The 22,822-nt window shown below is 40.9% G+C and overlaps 1 protein-coding gene and 2 pseudogenes across 5 annotated transcripts in view; 1 reads left to right on the plus strand and 2 right to left on the minus strand.

Moving 5' to 3' along the window:
* Positions 1–5,429: 5,429 nt before the first annotated feature.
* Positions 5,430–22,822, minus strand: part of BBS4 (Bardet-Biedl syndrome 4) — a 58,445-nt gene continuing 41,052 nt past the window's right edge. For 2 of the 5 annotated variants that reach the window (XM_011375553.2, XM_023521812.1), the window contains exons 4-16: positions 21,621–21,684; positions 18,623–18,734; positions 17,586–17,658; positions 16,362–16,415; positions 14,528–14,655; positions 12,274–12,328; positions 11,268–11,336; positions 10,189–10,341; positions 9,922–10,093; positions 8,466–8,535; positions 7,685–7,826; positions 6,928–7,129; positions 5,430–6,388 (exon numbers count right to left, since the gene is read on the minus strand). In XM_011375553.2, the coding sequence (XP_011373855.1) occupies positions 6,279–6,388; positions 6,928–7,129; positions 7,685–7,826; positions 8,466–8,535; positions 9,922–10,093; positions 10,189–10,341; positions 11,268–11,336; positions 12,274–12,328; positions 14,528–14,655; positions 16,362–16,415; positions 17,586–17,658; positions 18,623–18,734; positions 21,621–21,684 (1,404 nt within the window). In that variant the 3' untranslated portion in view covers positions 5,430–6,278. Of the gene's footprint in view, positions 6,392–6,927; positions 7,130–7,684; positions 7,827–8,465; positions 8,536–9,921; positions 10,094–10,188; positions 10,342–11,267; positions 11,337–12,273; positions 12,329–14,527; positions 14,656–16,361; positions 16,416–17,585; positions 17,659–18,622; positions 18,735–21,620; positions 21,685–22,822 lie in introns of all 5 variants that reach the window. The other 3 variants (XM_011375543.2, XM_023521811.1, XM_023521816.1) reach the window with 2 other exon arrangements.
* On the minus strand, positions 18,745–21,041 carry LOC111730538 (annotated as a pseudogene).
* LOC111731058 lies at positions 22,457–22,575 on the plus strand (annotated as a pseudogene).

Raw genomic sequence — 22,822 nt, forward strand, 5'->3', positions numbered from 1 at the left:
AGAAAAAAGAATCCAAAAAAATGAAGATAGTTTACTGAGCCACTGGGACAATGTCAAGGGTAACAACATTCCCATCCTAAGGGAACCAGGAGAGAGATATAAGGAACTGAAAACCTATTTGAAGACATAATGATGGAAAACTTTCCTCATCTGGTGAAGGAAATAGACACACATCTCCAGGAAGTTCAGAATCCCAAACAAGATGAACCCAGAGGCCCACACCAAGGCACATCATAATTAAAATGCCAAAAGTTAAAGACAAAGAGAGAATCTTAAAAGCGGCAAGAGAAAAACAATTAGTTACATACAAGGGAGCACCTATAAGACTGTCAGCCAATTTCTCAACAAAAACTTTATAGGCCAGAAGGGCTTGGCACAAAATATTCAAAGTGATAAAAACCCAGGACCTACAACCAAGATTATTTTACCCAACAAAGCTATCATTTAGAATCAAAGGACAGATAAAGGCTTTCCCAGACAAGAAAAAGCTAAAGGAGTTCATCACCACCAAGCCAGTATTATAGGAAATGTTGGAGGAACTTAAGAAGAAAAAAATGTGTCAAAAATCCAAATAAAGAATGGCAATAACTACATATCTATCAACAAGAACTTCAAATGAAAAAGAAATGCTCCAATCAAAAGACAGGGTGGGAGGGAAAAAAATGGCAGATGATAAGAGGCTCTGTTCATCCCTCTGGCGACCAAATCAAAGTTGTACAGAAACAGGGAGCAGCAGCAAAGAAAATTTGCCTGGAATCCAGATGAACAAGCCATACAACTAGGGAGAAATCCAAGAAATCACCCTGCAACGGCAGAACATAGGACAAGGCGAGGATCCGAGGCCGCCCGGTCCTGAGCAGCTGAATGAGACAGAGGCTGTGGAAGTGGAAGCAGCAAAAGCCTCTTAAAGGGGCCGCATCCGTGAGCAGATTTTCATGGTGACAGACCTGCTTGCTCTGAGCACCAGTGCCAATTCAGCTGCAAGCAGGTGGAACCAGGGACTTACAGGGAGTCATTGTCGGAGTGAGGGCCGAGGCAAGACTTGCTCTGTACAGAAGTGCCGGTGGTATCTATTGTTCTCTGTTGAACCCTGTCCCCCTCCCAGTGCGCAGACACAGAGATGTCATCAAACTGGATAACAGAGGTCGATTCACCCAGAGGATTCCCTGAAATCCCGCCTCCCCCACCTCGTGGCTGCACCCATGCCACACCCAGGTGTGTCCTTAGAGAGTCAGGTGCTCCTTGCTGAGCTGCGCCTAGATTCACACTAGAGGCAGCTGGCCTCAGTTTCTGGTGTGGCCTTTTGAGGCAACTACAAGCACAGCATCTGTGGATTGCTTGCTGAATCTTAACAGGTAGCCCTGGAGGGGCAGAGGCTTGAGATTAATTTGGCCTGTAGCTGAGCCCCTCTCAGGATTGTTCCACTGGACATCTACTTCACAAATCCACACCAATAAGACAGGGAGACTTAGGAGCTTTGCTTAGTACATAGAAACAGACATGGAAAGGCAAACAAAATGGGAAGACAAAGAAGCAGAAACCATATGAGAGAAAAGAACAGAGATCCAGATATAATGGAGTCAAGTAATCTAACAGATGCAGAGTTCAAAATACTAGTTTAAGAGATGCTCAATAAACTTTTGGGAAGTATAGATAAATTCAGTGAGAACTTCAACAAAGAGATAAAAAACATAAAAATGGAAATGGAAATTAATTATAAAAGGGAACCGGTATGAAATAAAGAACACATTATCTGAGATGAGAAGTATATTAAATGGAATAAATGAAGGAATAAAGAAAGTGGATAAAGAAAATGATCAAATGCCCTATCTAAAGGATGGGAAAGCCAAGGACACAATCAGAATGGCAAGAGATAAGATGCCAAGACTATAAAAATAATTTAATGAGCATACAGGACACTATTAAGGGTCCAAATATTTGTCTGATAGGCATAATTGAAGAAAATCAAGATGTTGAACAGCTGTTTGAAGAAATAATGATGGAAAACGTCTCTAACCTAATGAAGGAAATGGACATAAAACTCCAGGAAGCTCAAAGAATTCCAAAAATCAGGGATCCAAAGAGGCCCACATCAAGACACATTATAATTAAAATGCTGAAGTTTAAATATAAAGAAAGAATATTAAAAGCAGCAAGAGAAAAACACATAATTACTTATAAGGGAACACCCATAAGACTGGCAGCTGATTTCTCAAAAGAAACTATGCAGGACAGAAGGACTTGGCAAAAAATATTCAACAGGATGAAGAACCAGGGTCTACAACCAGAGATACTTTATCCAGCAAAGCTATCATTTAGAGTTGAAGGACAGATAAAGAGCTTCCCAGACAAAAATAAGCTAAAGGGATTTATCACCACCAAGCCAATATTACAGGAAATATTGGAGGTACTTCTTTAAGAAGAAAAAATACAAAAGATTCACTTCAGATTAAAAGATACACACAGACTAAAAGGAAGGGGATAGAAAAAGATATTTCTTTGATGGACCTAGAAGGTATTTAAGTCAAGACAGAGAAAGATATAAACACTCTATGATTTCACTTACATGCAGAATCTAAGGAATAAGAACAAACTAATCTAAAACAGACTCACAAATATAGTGGACAATTTGGTGACGGACAGAGGGGAAGGGGCTTAGGGGGCTGGGAGAATGGGGTGAAGGGTTAAAGAAGCACAAATTAGTAGCTGATGGATGGTCACGGGGATGGGGAGCACGGCATAGGGAATGCAGTTAGCATTAATACATTGGTTAGGTGGAGGGTCAGGGGAGGGAGGGAGCAACTGGAGGGATCGTTTTATGAACTATATGGATGTCTAACCAATGTATTGTATACTTGAAACTAATTAAAATAAATAAATTTAAAAAAAAGAAGGGTGGCTGAATGGATAAGAAAACAAGACCCTTACACATGCTGCCTGCAAAGACTCACTTCAAATTAAAAGACTCACACAGACTGAAAGTAATGGGATGGAAAAAGATATTTCATGATGGACCTAGAAGATATTGTGCTGAGTGGAGTAAGTCAGATACAGGAAAACAAATGCCATATGACTGCACGTATGTGTGTAATCTAAAGAACAAAATAAACAAAAAAACAGAAACAAACTCTTAGATACAGAGAACATTTTGAGGATTACCAGATAGGAGGGGGTTGGAGGATTGATGTAAAGGGGAGAAGGGATTAAGAAGTACAAATTAGCAGTTACAAAACAGTCATGGAAATAAAAAGTATAACATAAGGAATATAGCCAATATTGTAATAACTATGTATGGTGTCAAAGGGGCACTAGATTTATTGGGGTGATCACTTTGAGTTATACAGATGTCTAATCACTATGTCATACACCTGAAACTAATATGCCAACTATAACTGAAAAATTAAAATATTTAAAAAAAAATCTTAAAGTTCCATGTACCCCCTTGTCCTTTAGTTACATTTATATATATTAAACCCCACAATTTTTTTTTTTTTTTTGCTTGGAACAGTCATATGTATTTTTTTAAATTAAACCAAGGGGTTTTATATTTACCCACTTATTTACATTTATTAATGGGAGGCTTGGTCCATCATAAGCTATTCTGCCATTATTGGACAATAATTCTTCCTTAAGAACAAAATGATCATGGTAACCATACACTCCAAAGTTTCACTGTCTTTGGAATGCACAGTTTTGTACTATTATTCAGTAAGAAGGGCACTTTTCCCTTTGCTAGTCCATACTTCCACTTTCCTGCCTCTAGTTTAAACCACCTTAATTTTTTTTTATCTGATTATGTACTTGGCCTCCTTTTTGTAATTGTTAAAAATTATGACATGAACAACTACCCTACTAGAATTTAGAATAGCTCCTTTCTCACCAGAGTGAACGAGAAACTGCAAAACCACATGCCCTAAAGACTGGACAGGTACGACCCAGTAATTGTTAAGAAAATCTAAGCTCAAATTAATGTGGAAAGCATGTGTTTCTTGATTGCTATCACTGGAACGCAAGGTGCCATTATGTTCCTGCCCCAAGGAGTACAGAAACACCGATGAGTCCTGCTGTTTACATTCCGTCAGTCTCCACTGTGCGTCACTTAAAAAGCCTCTTTACCCTTGTCTCCCCAAATGCTAAAATTTTCTCAGGTTAGCGTAATGAATTCAACTCTGCCCTCTAAGAACTCCACTCCCTTTACTTTGACTTAAGAGCAGTCCAATCTCCATTTCTTCAGTCTTCAAGCCCTTGGGTCTCTTGCTGCCACTGCTTCACCAAAAGTACATCACTGCTTCACCAAAAGTACATCACTGCTTCGTGGTTAATGGTTAAAGGGCAGGAGCTCTGCATCCCGACCCGGTTTCAAGTTCTAATCCTGCCACTCACCTTGGGAAATTCATGTTGCCTCTCCCAACCTCTTCCTCTCTTATAAAAAAGGGGATGACAGTCCCTCTCTGTTGGAAGAGTTTAATGAGACTGGTCACTCCCTTCCTGAACTTTTCTTCCTTCACTTTTCCTAACACCACTTCCTGGTTTTTCTATCACCTGCTTCTCTTATCTCCTTTGTGGGCTCTTCTCCCTTCAATATTGGTTTTCCATTTTTGGTTTCTCATCATATTATTCCTTGCTTTCTTTGCATGATTCCTTTCAAATCTGTGGTTTCAGTTCTCACCCAAACCCAAATTACTCCTGAATCTTTATCTTCAAGTGCAACATTTATCTTCAGGTGCCACATTTCGCGCCTGAAATCTAGCTACACAGGTGTCTATCATGACTTGGATGTCTCAAAGATAAACATGTCTAAAACCAGAGTCCACAACACTCAACTCCAGTCCCCTAATGTTCTTCTCTGATTTGTGTAACTCTCCCTATCAATGGGCATCCATCCTACAGTCTGTTCTTATCTGCCACTTCTAATCAGTCTCCAGTTTGTTGATCCTACCTCCTAAATCTCTCTCACACTTTCTCCTCTCCATGTCTTATTTACACCCTCATTATTTCTAAGACTTTTCAGTCACAGGCACACTAGACTCCACACTGACACAGAAGTGAGCTGTCTCAGTCGCCCACTTCTGCCACATATCGGCTGCTGGGCATGGGTATCATTTCTGTTACCTTACTGTTTATTTCTGAGACACGAGAACTGAAGAATTTCCTGCTCAGCTGCTGCTTCAAAACAGACCCACTCATAATATAAAGAACTCCAAATAGTCTGGTTAGACAATAGGTCAGTCCTCTACCTTCAAATTATGGTGATTAAAAGGTACTTTAAGTACAAAATGGGGACTGGCCCTGAAGCAAACTGCTAGCCTACCAGCCATCAGGGCTGCAGCAGAGGCCATCCTGGCACCAAGTAGGAAGCTGGCATTGAGGTTCTGTCTCCAGTTTCAAACTTGGCTTAGGAATAGGTAAAAGAAGACTGTGATCATAGGTTCTTTCAAAAAAAGTTTTTATTGTGATCTCTCATTTTTGTACTTGAATTACAACATTCCCCAAAGGGGTGATGATACATAATCATATTCTAAAATGGACATATAATGTATTATAGCTTCTCCTCAGTGTATCATTGATTGTCTTAAGTAAAAATTCCTTGGTTAAGAAACTTCTTTTTCTTTTAATCCTTGGTGCTGCTTGACCGCCCTGCCCTTTCAGTCCTGCTGCTTAGACTGACGTGATCTGGCTCTATACTCTGACCTTCCTCAAGAACTTGTTCTGGATTCCCTTGGGCAAATGCAGCTAGGATACGCGACAGCCTCAGCTTCAATTTATAGAGCTTTTTTTCATCATTGTTTTTCTTTTTTAAATTTAGCCTCTTGAAGCTGAATTATGAATCGGAGATTTGTGTGTACCTTCGGGGCTGATACGCCCCACAGCCTGAGGGTTGCCTCAGCTGAGCTGAGGCTTCATCAGGACAAGGCTCGTGAACAGAGCTGTCTGCCTCTGACTGTCCTTCCACAGAGGAGGGGTCAGCCAGCCAGGAGACAAACTCCTTTCAAAAGCAAACAGCATCATGTACCCTGCTGGCTCTTGAAGCTACATACATAGAGCCATGAGCTTGTTCTCAATTCTTAAAAGACCAGTCTGGGCTGTCTTCTATTTCCTGGGTGATGGGGCCAATAGGGGGCTGCACAGGCCTCAGGCTCCTCATGATCATCACAACACACCCTGTGTTCTGTGGTGCCCAGGGAATGTGCTGGCCTCCACCCTGCCTATGTCATGTGACTGTTCCTAATCTGATACTTCCTTGCCAAAGAAACCCCTACTCTGGGGTCACCCTACTCCTATTTTTCCCTTATTTGTGATGGTGCTTCAGCTGGACTTGCTTCCACAGCAGGCTCTGGCTCCAGAGGAAGAGGCGGTGGCTTTGTGGGCTGAGATGTTCCTCCAGCACCTACTAGCAAAACAAAGAGCTTGAGCTCTCAATTCCACAATTCCAGAAGAAATCATTATTTTCACTGTTAAATTTCAAGAAATTCCATATTTTCTGTGACCAGTGGGACTGTGGTGTATCTCTGTAGCTATGAAGTTAGACTATAACTGAAGAAACAAAGCAAAAGTCAAGTCTGCCTTCAATGACTCAGTGAAAGAAGACTTTATTTACCTGCACCATGCCAACTTATGATAAGGCAGTGAAAATTAAAGCAAGACTGTATATTGGAAGGTACTGTACTATAGTTCTAAACTTGAATATTTAAAGTCCCAGTGTATTAACCACCCAATTAAACCTACCAGTAGTTGTCAGCTAATACACAACTTGTCTCAAAGAAACAAGCGCCAATTTGGGAGTACCCTGCAGATTTTGTCCCCTTCTAGACAACATTACACTGGATGTGCTCTGAGACTAAAAAGTGTAGCCTTCACTCAAAGCTGTAGCTTCTCTGCTGTCATGTGTGTGTAGCTATAATCATGGTACTGTATGTGGCCTCCTACCTGAGGGGAGCTTCCTGTGTGCAGCCGCGGAAGACATTGCCTGTCCTAGAGCTTGATTAGAGCCCAGGGGCTGCTGGAAACTGGCAGCTTTGCTGGTTGAAGTGGTCCGGTGCTTTGATTTGGGATCTTTACCTGGTTTGGTCCAGACCAGTGCCTCCCCAACCTGGAGAGCAGCTCCCAACTTCTGGGCCATCTCCACCATCTTGTGCCCATATGGGAAGAAAAGAAAAAAAGAATCAAGTATGACTGGCAAAAACAAGCCTACCCGCCTCTTCCTAGGCCTTCTCCTGAGGGCTTTTAGCTGAAATAGTGTCTACTGGTACTAGCATTTGAGGGAGAAAGTACTTATTCCAAGGAAGTCATTCTCAAATAGCAGAGAACACAGATTGCCCTTAGTGGATGGCAAGGGAGTTCATTCATACAGGGTCTCAAACCCAACAAGTCAGTTTGGTGCACTATTGGGCTAAACTCCACCTTTTCTACAGAAGTGGGAGGAAGCTACAAAGTGACATAGGCCCCAACTCAGATGAGTTATATAATCAGTAACAGATAATTCAGTAAGCCTGCCTGAATTTCCTCTTATTATTTTCTTCTAGAAAAAGTTTTTCCTCAGGCTGTTACTAATTGAATAATTCATGCTGCCAGGAACATCAAAGCCAAAACAGGCACGAGCCTATGTCACATCTAGATTATCTGGGCTTCATTCAAGTCTCCTCACAGATTGCTTATGACTCCTGGGAGCTAATAAAAGACAAACCTCAGAGTCAAATTCCAGAGAGCTACTGTCCTTGAGTAAGTTGACTTTCTTCTCCATCTCCTGATACTGGGCCAGGGCACCCTGCTTCTCGCCCTGGTTGTACAGCAGCACAGCATAATTCAGGTTGACTAAAGGGTTACACCTGTGGCAAACAGACAGGGATTCTATGGAGCTTAGGCTTTGCAAAAAATGGTCATTTAGAGATTCTCATGACACAAAAACAAAACCAAACTGATTAAGTAGAGATTTCTCCATTCTGCAGCAAGGTGGAAACACACATGCTGTTTGGGCCTGTGGAGAAGATCAAGGAATTAACTACCTGACCGACAAAGCAGGTATTGGGACCAAGTCTGGCGCCTCAACCCTCAACAGAGACCACCAGGGCGGGCTGAAGCAGTGCTCCCCACCCTGCTGCCTAGCTGATGCCAGTGGAATAAATCTTGAGAGAGTCAAGTTTATCTTAGATTAAACTGAGTCCCATCTGATATTCCAGCTGGCCCACGGCTAACAGCAACCCAAGCCCACCGCCTGCTCTGAATTTCTCTGGCCTCCTGACTACGAAGCTTGGGGCTGGGAACATTCTCTCAGAAAGTGCTAGTGTCAGTTCCTGCTGAGCCACTACATGCTTAGTACTACATCCTTCCACACTCAGGCGGGCTGTGTACAAAGGCTGTGGAGAGCAAGCATCTGGGCTGACTCCGGCAAACCGGTGCTATGGCGCCACCTCGTGGCTCTGGAGAGTCCAGCCCTCCCCAGTACCACTCCCCAAGGAGCAGCTTACTTATCCAGGCGGACAGCTTCTGCGTAGGCTCTCTTGGCATTCTCTGTATCTTCCAGATTGGTCAGAGCCACTGCAACAAATAAAGTGAGCACTGCAGCTGGAGAGCCCAGCTTAAAAAGCACAAGGAATGTTTCCAGACCATAGTTGATTCTGCACCCAAACTTAATCCTTTGCCCTCTCAGCTCCTGGCATCTACTCACTCACTCAGCTTAGATATCTGATGTCACCTTCACCAGTCCCCTCTCCAGTCAACCAGCTGCCAACTTCTGTGGATCTCAACTTTTGCAGTTTCATTTCTGACATTTCCCTTGTTCAGATCCAAGTCATTTCAGGCTGTGGCAGTGTCCCCATCTGCCTCCAACTACTGGCTATAATGCCACCAGGTTTCTCGCTGACTTACAAACAAATCTGACCATGTCACTAAAATGTTTAAGAATACTCACTGGTCCTCCATCACCCATAACCAGATCTTTAAACTTTGTTTAGCATCAAAACTCTTTCACCCTTTAAATCAGTATTTTCTGGAAGCCTGATCTATAAAACAAACAATAAGAGAGCTGCTGTGGAAGCCCTGCCCACTCCATCCCCACCACCAACCATGCACTCACTTCTACCAGACACTTAAGAGGAGATCTAAGAATACAGTTGAAAAATCACAGCCTCGAGGATAAAGTCTAAAGTCCATGCAGCATACCCATTACCCTCTGTAATCTGACCCCAAACTACCTTTCCTGACCCATCTCTCACTACCTTCTATCACACTATCACCCACTAACAGCAGGTACATCATGCAGTTTCATGACTACATGCCTTTTTTCAGTGGCTCCTCAGCCATTCTGTGCTACTGGATTCCAGCTTATCCTTCAGAACAGTGTGAAGGCCCTCTCTACTTCACGGTGTTAGAACTGCTGCTTATACCTCACGGTGTGGTAATTTGTTTATATTCCTATTCCCAACAGAAAGAACTAGGCTAGTTTTGTATTCAGGCAACCCACAAATAACCACCTCTCGATTTGCTTTTTCAACCTTTCTCTTACAAATATGAAACCCCACAATAATGACCATATGTAATCCTCTCATCAACTCTTTTAGATACACCCAGTAAGTAGTAGAGGCCCAAGCTCTTAATATTCAACGTCTGGAACTTAGCTGGACTCAATATACATGTATATGTAAATTATCAAGCCAAGGGAAAACAGTTGGTAAAAGATGAACTAGGGATGATCTTGATTTAACCTGTGGGTCTCTGAGCAAAATTCCCCAAGACAGAAGCAACCTAGTGCTTTGTTATTTTTCTTTCATGTTTTTTCAAGCTCTAGGACAGTAACTCAGATTCCTATGGGATCTGCAAGGGAATGGCTTCTATGGGACATTTAGCCACTGGCCTCAAATGATTCTAATCCATTTTCCCCTCATTACAGACTGCAGAGTGGTTTTCCACATAAATGTCTCTTACCAGCCAAGAGCATGTAGAGCTCCCCCATCTTGGGCTGGAAGTTGATGGCTGCACTGAGAAAGTGGAAAGCTGATGCATACTGCTGCATGGTCAGGTGGACAAGGCCCAAATTATAGAGAATCTTCCAATCGAAGGGTGCCAAGTAGTTGGCTCGTTTCAGGCAACTGATAGCCTGCAGGAGAGAGGGGGCACTTGATGAGGTTGGGACAAGCTGGGCAGACTCAATTCCTGCATGCATGAACGCAAAGAAGGCAAGGAGACACTCACAGCTACATATTTCTTCTTGCCAAAGAAACACATTCCAATGTTATTCCAGAGTGGAGGACTTTCGGGAACAGCACAAGCTACAACTCTGTATTTGGTGAGGGCAACATCAAAGTCTCCATGGGTCTGCATCATGCTGCCTGCTGCCAAGATGGCCTGAAAATACAGGACACGCAAAGTTGGTAATTCGATCACTCCCAAAAGGATGTAGCAGTGAAAGAGCCTTCCTGGGTACAGATACTCAGCACAGTCAGGACTGAAAAACTTCCAGAGACATATCTAATATATCCAAGCTATTGGGACACAGGCTCACAAGAAATGTCCTGCACCCCACATTGGCTCTTTGGCACAGCGCAGAAAAAGAAAAGATAAAATGTCACTGACTTTGCCTAGATCATTTGTCTCCTACTTCTTGCAAAGGGAGTCAATATTTCTGAGTAAAAACTGCCTTTAATTTGTTCCCTGCAGCCCCTCCAGACAACTCGAATACTCCCTTCTTTGCCACTTAAGAAACAGCTCCTTCTGCCACAGGACAAAGAGCAAGTCAGTTTTAGGCTTCATCAGTCCAGCCCTTTCATTTCTCTAAGGAAAGGTGTCAAGATGAGGCGCTGATGGAGTCAGGCTAATGTGATTCCGAGATACGACTGAGTCTGTGTCCTTCACAGCCTATTTTGTTGTATCTCTCTCAATGATATTCATCCACTTCTTGATCTTCTCATCCCTAAAGTCATATCTGGACAAGAGCTGTAACTGTAAACCTATTAAGAACCTAGAAGTCATTTTGCCAGAATTACTTCCAACAGTAGTTGTGGAAGCTTTGCTAATTTCCTACAATTACAATTTTGCTTTCTGCATAAGTTATGGACTTGTTATAAACAAATGTGCTCTTTTGGAAAATAAGAAGCAGAGCACCAACGCTTTACAATATTTCTTATCAAATAAGAAGAGCCATGTTAATTTATAATTTTTCTAAGAAAAAAAGGTAACTTTTCAGGCGTTCAGAATGCATTACAGGCCAGACCACCTCTAGGAGTGGCAGGGCCATCTATGTGAAGGCTCTGGGCTTTGACAGCCTGTGGTACCTTGTAGTTGGTAGGGTCATAAGTCAGTGCATTCCCAAGGTGTTCAAATGCCTTCTGGTAAATGCCGAGCTTCGAGAAAAAGCAAAATAGAGAATTGTATCAGCAGAGAGATGGCAGTTAAGGAGCCTGGACAATCACGCCCTGAACAGAAACACACTGAATTTATGAGTTCTCTTGACAAAAAGAGATAGATAGATACCAGATAGATAAAGAAAACTAAAAACCCCACATTCGTGCCCCCCTCCCATTTTGATTTGCCCCCTCATAAGATTAAAGTATCTATTTGCCAGGAACCATTTCTGCCACTCTAGTGCTGCTCCACACTAATGTCCCCTGGCAGGAAATGGGTTGGTTAGCCTCACCTCCCCTGGGGCCAACCTTCCAAGCCAAAGCCAGGAAGGCCCATTATTAAGCTCCTGATCCCTTTTAAAGAAAAATGAGACGGACAGGCTACCAAAGAGGCGAAGTAGGAGGCAGAATCAGCTGAGGAGGGAACTTGAGGAGTTGGTATGGGATTGGTCCTCAGGCTGACAAGGAGAAAAGACGGAGCTAAAAGGACGTCATTCACACTCAGGAATGTGAAAGGGAAAGGAGACTTCTTATTCTAGACAATGCATTGCCTTCTCTTTCTTAGGACCTGGCTGGGAAAAAGGGAAAACCAGAAATGGCCTTAGCCCCAAAGTCCTAATAGTGCTAATTTGTCTCATAGTTTCTCCCCCAACAACAAAATGCCAGCCCCTGTGACCAGTTATTTCTCATATATGTGCTTTCCTTTAAGAATTATAACTGCACTAGACTCAGATTTGCTTTTGATTTGAATACAGAAAATTAAGTTAGTTTCTTTAACAGATAAAGAATATTTAACACAGAGAGTAATAAGGTTCATGTGCTTCAGACGACCTTTAGTGAAATGTGTTAAAGTAAAATTAAGACACAGGGAAACCACAACACAAATCCAAAAAAGCATGTCTAACATCAATGCATAAACGAGTAGAGTTCTCATTACCTGTAAGTAGAGTAATCCCAAAGTTGTAAGAAGTTCTGTATTTTCTGGTGAGAACCTATAATACACAGATCAACACAGAGATGCTCAGAGGGAAACAAGATGTGTATGAGACACTGAGGCACATGCACAGTAACGTGTCCTTGTGCAACCCCTGAGAGACACTATTGCATGTCCCACTTTCCATGGAAATTCCTAAAGGTGATCTGGGAATTGCCTTCGATAGTAGGTCACCATAACCCTGGCAACATGGACGATTGCTCAGGAGGAAAGAAATGGGACTCAGAACCCGGACTCCTTTTCAAGACCATTTTTTTAGGGCAAAAGTCTTAAGAAAGAACCTATGGAAAACGTCGTGTGACTGTCTTGATTACATTGATAGAATTAAAGAGCAATGCTTTATAAACGAAGTTAGTCTAGAATACACATAGTTTTAGCCAGTTCCCTCTTGTGGAGTTTCTTTTCTTTTTTCCCTTTTTTTTTTTTTTTTCCTGTTCTCACTATATTCACAATGACAGCCTGCATAATTTTCTGTGTAATTTAGGACCCCAAGAGCTCTAATGCTCTGCTCTCTACATTAAACAAAAAGCCATACTAAACAGCCAAACTGAACAAAAGAAGGAAGACACATAGCTCTAGGAAAGAATTAGCCATCGACTTTGGGGAATAAACACTGACTTATGTAAAAGATTATCTGCTTCCCCATCCCTCACTGATATTTGTCTTTGTTACAAAACCAAAGGAATACTAAGCTGAGATGATCTGACTACGGGATCATCAGGCAGTTTCAACAGTCAAAATGCCAAAAGCAAGGGACAATGTCTCCTGCTTCTAAGGAGTAAGGTAAGGCACAGGTTAGCTAGGGGGAGACCAAAACCAGAAGGGCCAAAGCCACAGCCAGGGAGGCCTGAGCTGGCCAAACAGAGCTTACTCAGTTCAACTGAGTATTTGCTCTTCATTCTCTGCCAGGATAATAAATAACCATTTTGATCACTTCCCTCCTCCAAACCAAGTAAGTAACTTCCATGATTCTGGCAACATCCATCCCCCCCACCAAAACATAACTGCTATCATCAAGTTATGGGTCTCTACATTCTCAGCGAGGCTCCAAAAGCTCAGCTGTCCTCTTCTATCCCTTAGGATTTTTTGTGACTTAAGTCTTTAACCAGCCACTGGAAGAATATCATCACCCTTCAGATTTATGTAAGCTAATCTTCTAGAAGGCCAGGGGCAGGGATCAAGACCTCCACCAGCCCCAGAGAAACTTACTATATGCTATGTGGGCTCCTTCCTACTTGTCCACGTAAACAGCCTCTTGATGACAAAAGTCTCTCTTGGAGCTTAACAAACCAAGGGATTTTTGTCTTTTTAGACACAAAATGTGACTGAAGAAAATTCAGAAAGCTGTGTTTTGACTGATATAACCATAAAAGTTACTACATTATTACTATGGTAGAAGACAAAGACAATTAACAAATTAACAAATTAAGTTTAGTTCATAGTCTAATTACTACCAGGAATAATAGATTCCATGACTAGGCATTCTGTTAAGTGACCAAACAGACAAGACACTAAAGCATTTTGCTTCAGCTATCCCACTTAAAACAAGAAAGACCCTATAAAGAGAAGGCAAGAGAGCATGTGTCCCTAGCAAGGAAACATGGAACTCCAACCTGGAAAAGCCAGTCAGTTCCATTATCAATACAAGTGGCCTCCCCAATATCAGTTGGCCTCCCCTAATGATGTTTTAAAACAAGATATTTGTCTCATGCTAGTAAGATCTTCCTCCTGGGCATATGTGTACTCACATGTTCCTTTGCAGCCTGGGTGGCCACCTCACTAATGCTGAACCATGGAGTTATAAGCAGGAACGATGTTTGCAACTTCTGGGCCATTAAAACACTATGAGTCGCTTATTCAGTACTTGGTTTCCTGTACCACCTCCCCCTACCACAGCCTAGACAGGCATGCTACAATTAAGTAAGTTTCAACCATGCGGGGGAAGACAGTAACCTTAGGAATGGCAGAGCAGAGCTGCCCAGCAAGGCTAGACCAGCCACACTAATAAGTGAGAAACACAAGTCTTCAAGCTTATTTAAGCCACTGGGAGCTCTAAACCCAGGCTTAACCTTTACTCTAACTCATACGAGATAGTGAACCGTCATGCCCATTCTGTTTTAGGCTTAAGAGTTCATATATCTGCTCTCTTTTTTTTTTTTAAGTTTCTCCTTGTTCTAAAGGAAACAGATACACTTACTCCACTGCCTTCTTGTAGATTTCGATGGCCTTGTCCAAGTCTCCCTCCAGCAAGTGAATCTTCCCCAGCATTATGTAAGTCAGATCATGCTTGTTAAGTTGTAAGGCATTGTGCAACTGGTCTTGTGCCTAACAAGATTGATGAAGTAAAGAGAACCAAATCACTACAGTGAAAAGACAATGGCTTTGCAAGGCTAAGGTAAAAACAGCTCCTGCTGTACTAATACAGGAGCATCACGTTGCAGCAAGTTGCCCTCGCTACCCAAAAAAACAAAACTGTACTTGCTGACAGGACAGCTGGCAACATGGGGTATCTGCCTCCGAAGCTACTTGGAAGAGTTTATAAAAGATGATTAACCTTTTTGAGTGTTTCCTTTTTAATAATCATACCCATGATTCATATTTCACAAGTCAAAAGGGACATCATAATACAGTACTGTCCTGAACTCCAGGTCAGCTGCACCACTGGCCAACTGCACTATCTTCTCCAGGATGGAACTCATTTTTCTCAACAATATTTTGATAAATGAATGAATGGATTGTTCTCATTTATTCACTCAACATGTACTGAGTGCCTTTTGTTCTAGAAGTTAGGTACACTTCTTGTTCTGTAAGAGCTTATATCCTTACTAGTAGATAGTCAAAAGGGCTTTGTTTCACTGATTCAACAAGTATTTATATAAATGTCAAGTATTGTATTTACTGTTAGCTTTACAGTAAAATCTAAATGTAATTCTCTTCAATACAGGTCTGACCAAAGACCAATTCTACCTCTTTGCTCAGAATAATCCTTTTAACAGAAATGTACTTGCTTGGAATATCATCTGAAGAGAAAACTCTCCTAACCAAGTATATAACACTGTAGATCCTCCCAGAAGAATCTAAGGGACACGCAAAATATATATTTGTGTGTGTGTGTGTGTGTGTGTGTGTGTGTGTGTGTGTAATTATAGATCTCACAGGAAGAGAAAGTTACTCTCATACCTCAACTGCTGATGTACAGATTTTTTTCACACCTCTGAGTAATAGATTAGGTTGCATTCATTTGCAAACTGACACAGATTAAACAGTTTCAAATGGGTATTAACCAACTCAGATTCTCACAGTACCATCCGCACAGGAGAAAAGAGAGTAAAATCTTACAATCAAATCACTAAGTGGAAGCTTCATGAAGGAAACTCTACCTAGCCCCACTATCATTAACTTACAGACTGCTCAGTAATTTAGGCTATCCTTCAATTAAGATACATACATTTTTTTCTGTATATAAGTACCAATGCAAGCGTAAATGTTTTATCTAAGAGCCTTAGAGCCTACAGTTTAATCACCATGAAATATAAATTCTAACATGGAAAATAACCTTAAAAACTGAAACTTTCAGAAATCAGATTCACTTATAACTTAAAATTCATTTCCAGCGGCCTTAAAAAACTAAAATCAGTTGCTCTCAGAACATAGAAGAGTTCACGTGGTCATGACTACACTTTTAAGACTTGAGAATCCACTTTTTTGATATCTAAGTTTTATTGAACATTTGTTTCTATACTGAAAAATTAAACTGAGGGTGAAGAAAAAGAAGAGAGGAGAGAAGCAATTAGATTGCCATTTCTTCAAAATATTTCTAGAATTTTTCGTTTTCTTGTTAAAAGCAGGAAAAAAACAGATGGATAATGACAAATGAGAATAAAAATGGGGGTAAATGTAATTTTCACTTCCAAATATCTTTAGAAGTAGTAGGAATAATATAAAATGAGCATTAGCACCTCTGTAACAAGTGTACCCTCAGTGAAATCCCAGCCAACCACTCAACTGCCACCACCATTTCTATAAATTACCTTGGTGAACTGTTTCAGATAAATGTAGCAAACTCCTAGATTATGACAGATCTCCTACACACAAAAGGAAGGAAAACAGTTTAGGTGTAAATTCCACAGTAAGTATTAGAGTGAAACAACAGGCATTTAAAGATTGTAATTGTTCAGCAAAGTTTAAACTTTCAAACATGCACTACAGTTAGTTTTTAACTATATTTCATACTCAAATATATTTAATTTTATAAAATAGGTTCCTTAATATTAAAAAAAAAAACAAACAGATGAGGTAAAAGCAGCATAAACAGGTGATCTTGAGTCTATGTGGTACCTTAGAGTATATACCCAGCCCATTCCCACATATTTTAGCTCTAAGAGCTGCCCATGCCTACAACCTTTATGCCCTCTTCTCAGAAAAGACAACCCACAGCCCCTGCTCCACCTGAAGATTTTACACACACACACACACACACACACACACGTCAATCAGACTCCTTTGCCTAGGAATCTAGGAATTCACTAGGTGATATGGACTTAGGGACTTACAGTGCCACATGGAGGGCACTACGATGGAATAGGCATAATTGGAATCGGTGTGCAGATGCAGACAGCAGAGGTCAGCAAACTACGGCCCACAGACGAAATCTATCCTCTGCCTTTATTTGTAAATAAAGTTTAACTGGTATTGTCCATGGTTCTTTCACACCAAAACTTCAGAGTTTGGTAGCTGAACAGACACTATATGAAGCCACAGAGCTTAAAATATTTACTAACTGTCCCTTTACAAAAAAAAATTTGCCAACCGCTGATCTATAGAAAGAAAAAGTGAAACAGGAATGCAGAGTTGCTGACAGCTTTCCAGTTCTAGTTCACTGCAACCTGTATATTCTGACCATGAGTTCTATAGAATCTCTTAAATTCCCTTTATTAAGTCTCCCTTTATTTAAGGTAGCTTTAGAGAAAGGAGAAAATTTCTAGAGAAGAAACTGGTGTTATCAATAGGAATCAAACTGGTAACAGACTGCTCGTCAGCAACACTCACTGCCAGAAAATCATGCAGTAACGTCCGCTAAGTTATGCAGAAACATGATTGTCCATACCATTCCTAGCCAAATCATCGATCAGGTGTGAGGATAAAAGAAAGACATTTCTGGCATGTAAGAATTCAGTAATAACAAAAGACAGCCATATGATAAATGGAACTATTAGCATGTTACTAATAACAAAAACTTAAAGCTCCCTACTTACCCAATCTTTCTGGTTAAGTTTAGCTGCTTCATTATATACTTCAGTGGCAGCTTTATGTTTTCCCAAAAGAAATCTGTGGAATACATTTTCCATAATTATTAATGCAAAGCTTTTACAAGACTAACCCAGTTCCTGCATTTGACTCATATTCTACCCAGCAGAGAATTCTGGAAACCTGCTGGTTTGGCCAGTGAGGCTGCTGTATACCAACAGCAAAGCCCTCTTGGTAGGGACTGCACTGGTCACTGCTGCAGGGCCTTGGTCCCATTCTATACCAATTTTAGTGAAAGTCCTCTGCAATTTATTTTCCACACACACATATAGACCAAAACAGAAACAAGCTAAATCAAATACCACGTTAAGCAAGAGCTGCCATGATATATCACTGTCTATTAGGGACTTGCCTTTCCCTCCCAAGCCTAAGTCTCTTTCCTAGATCATGGTTCTGGACATATGGGGAAAACTGGGCTCTATGCAAAGACAGTACAGGTATAAATGACAATGTAGGTAAGAGAGTGAGCATGGGAATCCCATGGAACACTTTACTACTCTGGAGTAGTAAAGCTATTAAGTGTACCTAACGGCTTAGAAAGATTTTGGAAGTTGCTTGTATCAAGGAACCTTCAGGGAATATATATATATATATGTCAATCAGATTCCTTCCTAAACACTTACCAAATACCTATTGTATGTCAAGTATTATGCTAAGTGTTAGATGAGAAAAATTCCATGGGTTGCCAATTAAGATGAGGGGATAGAGGGTACAAGATGTCACTATTTATATGATAAATGGTATCAGTGTTCCCCTGTCAAACTAGAAGACACAGTGTTTGAAATATTCAGTTCCTTTATATAGGTTATCTCATTCTGTCAAATTTCAAGATTACTCCACACTCTTCGAAGTGAATCCCACTATACCTATTAAGCAACTCTCCCTCTATGTGTCAGGCTGCTCGGGCTGCTAGAAGCAGCCTCTGACATTATACGTCCCTCTCTATGAGTGAGTGCCCCAAGGCCTCCAGGTGGCCAATACTCACAAAGATCTGGCCACCTGCTTGAGGTTATCAGCACACTGAGGGCTAAGAACAGCACACGTCTGAAAGAGTTCTAGGGATTCTTGGATATTTCCTTCCAGACGAAATATCAATGCTGCCAAGAAAAAGAAAACACAAAAATCATGCTCTGGGAAAAATGGAGCCTGGTATCAGAAAAACTAGAAATCATTACACAGAAATCCTTTGGATAACTGCATCTTTAATACAATAAGATAGGACTTCAGATGGGTTGAAACAAGTTGCAAAGTTGTTGACAAGCTAAAACCTTTTTTTTTTTTTTTGAGACTTGAATGTTTTATTCTAAGAAATACCTTTACTTTGACTCAGTTAACAAAGGAGCTTTCAATACGAGTTCTTCACTTCCCTTTTACATTAAGGAAAAAAATATGGTCATGCTTAAAAGAGGGGAAAAGAGAGGGGAAAAGACATTTAAACACTTGGCAATAATATTATTTTTTAGAGGCTGAAAGAGGAGGAGGAACATATCCTCTTCAAGTCTGTTATTTAACAACATTGGCAAATCTTTCGGTTCAGTGATGGGTAAAAGGGGTGCACTGGCTCCTTTATCTTTCCTAGTACTGACTGTGTTTATAACTTGACCAACTAAACAGGCATTGTTAGCTTTGGCAAGCGGTAGTTTTTCATAGTATTCTAGTGGCCCACTGCTTGCATCCCCCTTTTCAGAAGCAAGGCAACCAGTAGAGACCTCCTCTGAGGTCCTGTCAACTTCTTTACGGCCTTCAGTTCTTGAATCTCAATATTTCTTCTCTTCTTTTCTTTGTTGAATTATGCTGTATTATCTCTAATATTAAGGTATTGGCTACCTCTTCCAGTTCCATCTTTGCCTCAACAATACCTGAGTCTAATAGAACTTTATTGAAATCGTTTAAACTTTTCTCATTATTCTTGAGAATTTTATGAGCAAGAGCCCATCTACAGCATGCTTTCACATTCTCTTTATCTATATGAAGCACCTGATCACAGTCCTGCTTTGCCTCTTCAAACTGGTACAGCTTCAAGTAACAGTTCTGTTTGTATAAAAAGCACATTCCTTATTGTTACTCTTTAAGCATTCACTGTATTACTGAGGGCATCTTTATAGTTTTTGTCTCTTACACATTGATTTCCTTTCTCTTTAAGAGTTTTAGATATTTTTTCATCTGTAATGCCCAATTGCTGATGGTTTCAGAATCTCCTACAAGCCGCCAAGCTTGCAATTGTGGAAACAGGCACAGAAGGAACTAGTGACCACTTCTCTTGACTACTTAGTCCATCCAGATCCATTAAAATTCTTGTTATTCTGTCACTTGCTATCTGGATTCCGGTCTATTTGCAATACTTTCATAATCCACATAAGCTATCTGATACTGCTCTGAAGTTTTCTGGCCACTGCTCCTCAAAGAAGAGGTGTGACTGAGAATGAAGTTCCAGAGCTCTGTTAAAATCTTGAATGCAGCCACTGAAGTTTCCTTCCTTCAAGTAACATGCTGCTCTATTTGAATATAAGATACTTAGACTATCTGCACTACTACTTCCTGCAGGCTCCAGCAGTGCTATTGCCTAGGAGAACCGCCCATTTTTGAACAGCTCATTGCCCAGGCTCTTCAGGCTGGCTGGACCAATGGGGTCTCTGGTGACTCACCCACTGCCTGGGCGCCCGCTGACACTGCCCACCCTCCCTGGGGTCCACAGGCAGCCCTACTTGTTCACGCTGGCTCCTGGCATCTAGACCCTCCGCGGTGCACCCCTCTCCCGCCGCTTGCCGCCCTTGATTTTGCGTGTCAGCTTTTTCTGGGTATTGCCCATGCCACTCGGCTCTACAACCTCTGTGGGAAGTGGATGCGGGAAGCGAGTGCTTGCAACATCAGGAGAAACTACTGCGGTGGCCGTGCAGGTACCTGGCGTTCAGGCATGGGCCATGCTAAAACCTTTTAAATAAGGTATCTCAAACCTACCTTACTCTGCCACTCCCAGCATCCAATACACAGATAATCAGATGCCTTGAAAATTATCCCACAAATGCTGCATAACATGAACATTCTTAGGCTTCCCCATCAGATGCTCTGTTTATCATGATAATTTACTTCCACCTGATAGTTTTCAGAGAGTGTACCCAAATGGAGCAACTGTAATCATTACCCCATGTCCAACAAGGTGATTCTGGCAAAAAATGCAGTAATATTTCAGACTTGGTTTTCAGTATAGCAACCAATCAGAATCAATAAATTTTCCTAGGCTGAAATTTTCAGAAGCGTTTTCATGCTTAAGTACTGGGAGGCACTGAAAGTCTGAAACTCGTGATACTGGGAATAAAAGAGCACTTTTTTGCCACGATGTCCTACATGTGTCAATATCTTACCAATTATGTCAGAAAATTATATATTAATCTGAAACTACAAAATGCAACTAATAGTAAACAAAACAATTCATTTATATCAAAAAGTCTAAAGGAAAGTTCCAGGAAAAATTAAGGATGTTACTTTTGGCACTAAAAGGTAATATTTCAGGCAGTGGTTCTTATATTTGGTTTCTGATGAAATTCATTTATTCTCTACTTTATTCTGTATACCTCTAGGTTTCTCCCCTTCGTCCTGATTCACCTTCCTAAAAATCCTCAAGACTTTCCTCATCAATTCTAGCCTGATGATAAGGAACACTTTCAAAAGCTTCTTCTGGGCCTGAAACTGCTGCATGAGGAAGGGATCCTAATACCCATTCTGAAAAACACCAGCTAGAAACTAGAAAAGGGGTGAAGGATGATGGTAGCAATTTTTTTTTTAACAAAACTAGTCATTTCTGAGGTCAAATCTAGCACAAGAATTATGTTCTAATTTCAAAAAACATTGCTCTTTCTCATACTGAGTAAGACCTTTGTGGAACACTTACTTGGATTTAAGCATTTCATAAGTTGTTTGCTCTTTTTCCAGAACCTAGGCAAAGTGTGCATTCCTCTAGCAAGAAGAGAAGAAATATGTCTTACCTTGGACATAAATAGCATATTCACATAGCCCTTGGGTCTCCTGAAGCTGTTCTTTGATAACAGCCTGAAAGAAGAATAAAAATGCTTCTGAGTAATTAAGTGTCTTCAAGAGGTTTTAAGAAAAGGAAGACATGGACTTGGAGCAGATGGAAAAAAAATCCAGGATACTAATAATTACTAACAAAGTAGTTCATTCAGAATTTTTTTTAAATCCTGACTCTCTTGTACAGGGGTTGGCAAACTACGGCTCACAGGCCAAATCTATTTCTGTACATAAACTATTTCTGTACAGCTCTTAAGCTAAAAATGATTTTCATATTTTTAAGGGTTATAAAAAAATAAGAGAATATTAAGATTATGAGACAGAGACTGTATGTGGCCCGCAAAGCCTAAAATATTTACCATTTGGCCCCTTACAGAAAGTTTGCCAACCTCTATCTAGACTCTAACAAGGCAAGCTAAGAAAAATAAGAAAACACCTTCAAACACCATTGTAGATGCTCTTTACATTGTAGGGGCTCTCTAACGAGCAAAGTACAGGTTCTATCTTTCTACTATGATGGGCTAAGCTCCTGGTGCTACACGAGCTTGCGGGCAAGCTCTGATTCTAACTTGGAGAATCAGGGAAGCTTTCTGGAGTAAGTAGCTTTAAATCCTGTGTCGGCAATGGGTAGAGGAGAGGTTGAGGTGGCCAGGAGAGTCAGAGAGAAAAGGGCTTCAAATACCATGCTAAAAAGGCTGAGAGCAATGGGAAAATATTGATAAGTTTTAAGCAGTAAGCTACCTATTTGCTCTACAGAAAAATCATTTTTGGAGCATTGTTGAAAATAGATGGAGTCTACAGCCATGCCACCCTGAACACGCCCAGTCCCGTCTGATCTTGGAAGCTAAGCAGGGTTGGATGTAGTTAGTACTTGGATGGGAGACCACTTAGGAAGACCAGATGCTGTAGACGAAAAAAAAAAAAAAAAAAAAAAAAAAAAAAAAGATGGAAAGGAGACAAGACTAGAGGCAACATTGGTATAAGAACTCTTGTGATAATTTAAATCAAACTGAAGGGGATTAACTAAAGCATGGAAAGGGGGAAAAAGTGGACAATTTTAAGAGATAGTAAGAGAAAGATCTCCAGAATGATCATTATCTATATTATACAAGGGAAAGCAGGTCAGGGGATTCTGACACAGATAGCTGGATGAATATTG

Source organism: Pteropus vampyrus, unplaced genomic scaffold (genome assembly GCF_000151845.1).
Source record: "Pteropus vampyrus isolate Shadow unplaced genomic scaffold, Pvam_2.0 Scaffold10, whole genome shotgun sequence".
In the NCBI taxonomy this organism is placed as follows: Eukaryota; Metazoa; Chordata; class Mammalia; order Chiroptera; family Pteropodidae; genus Pteropus; species Pteropus vampyrus.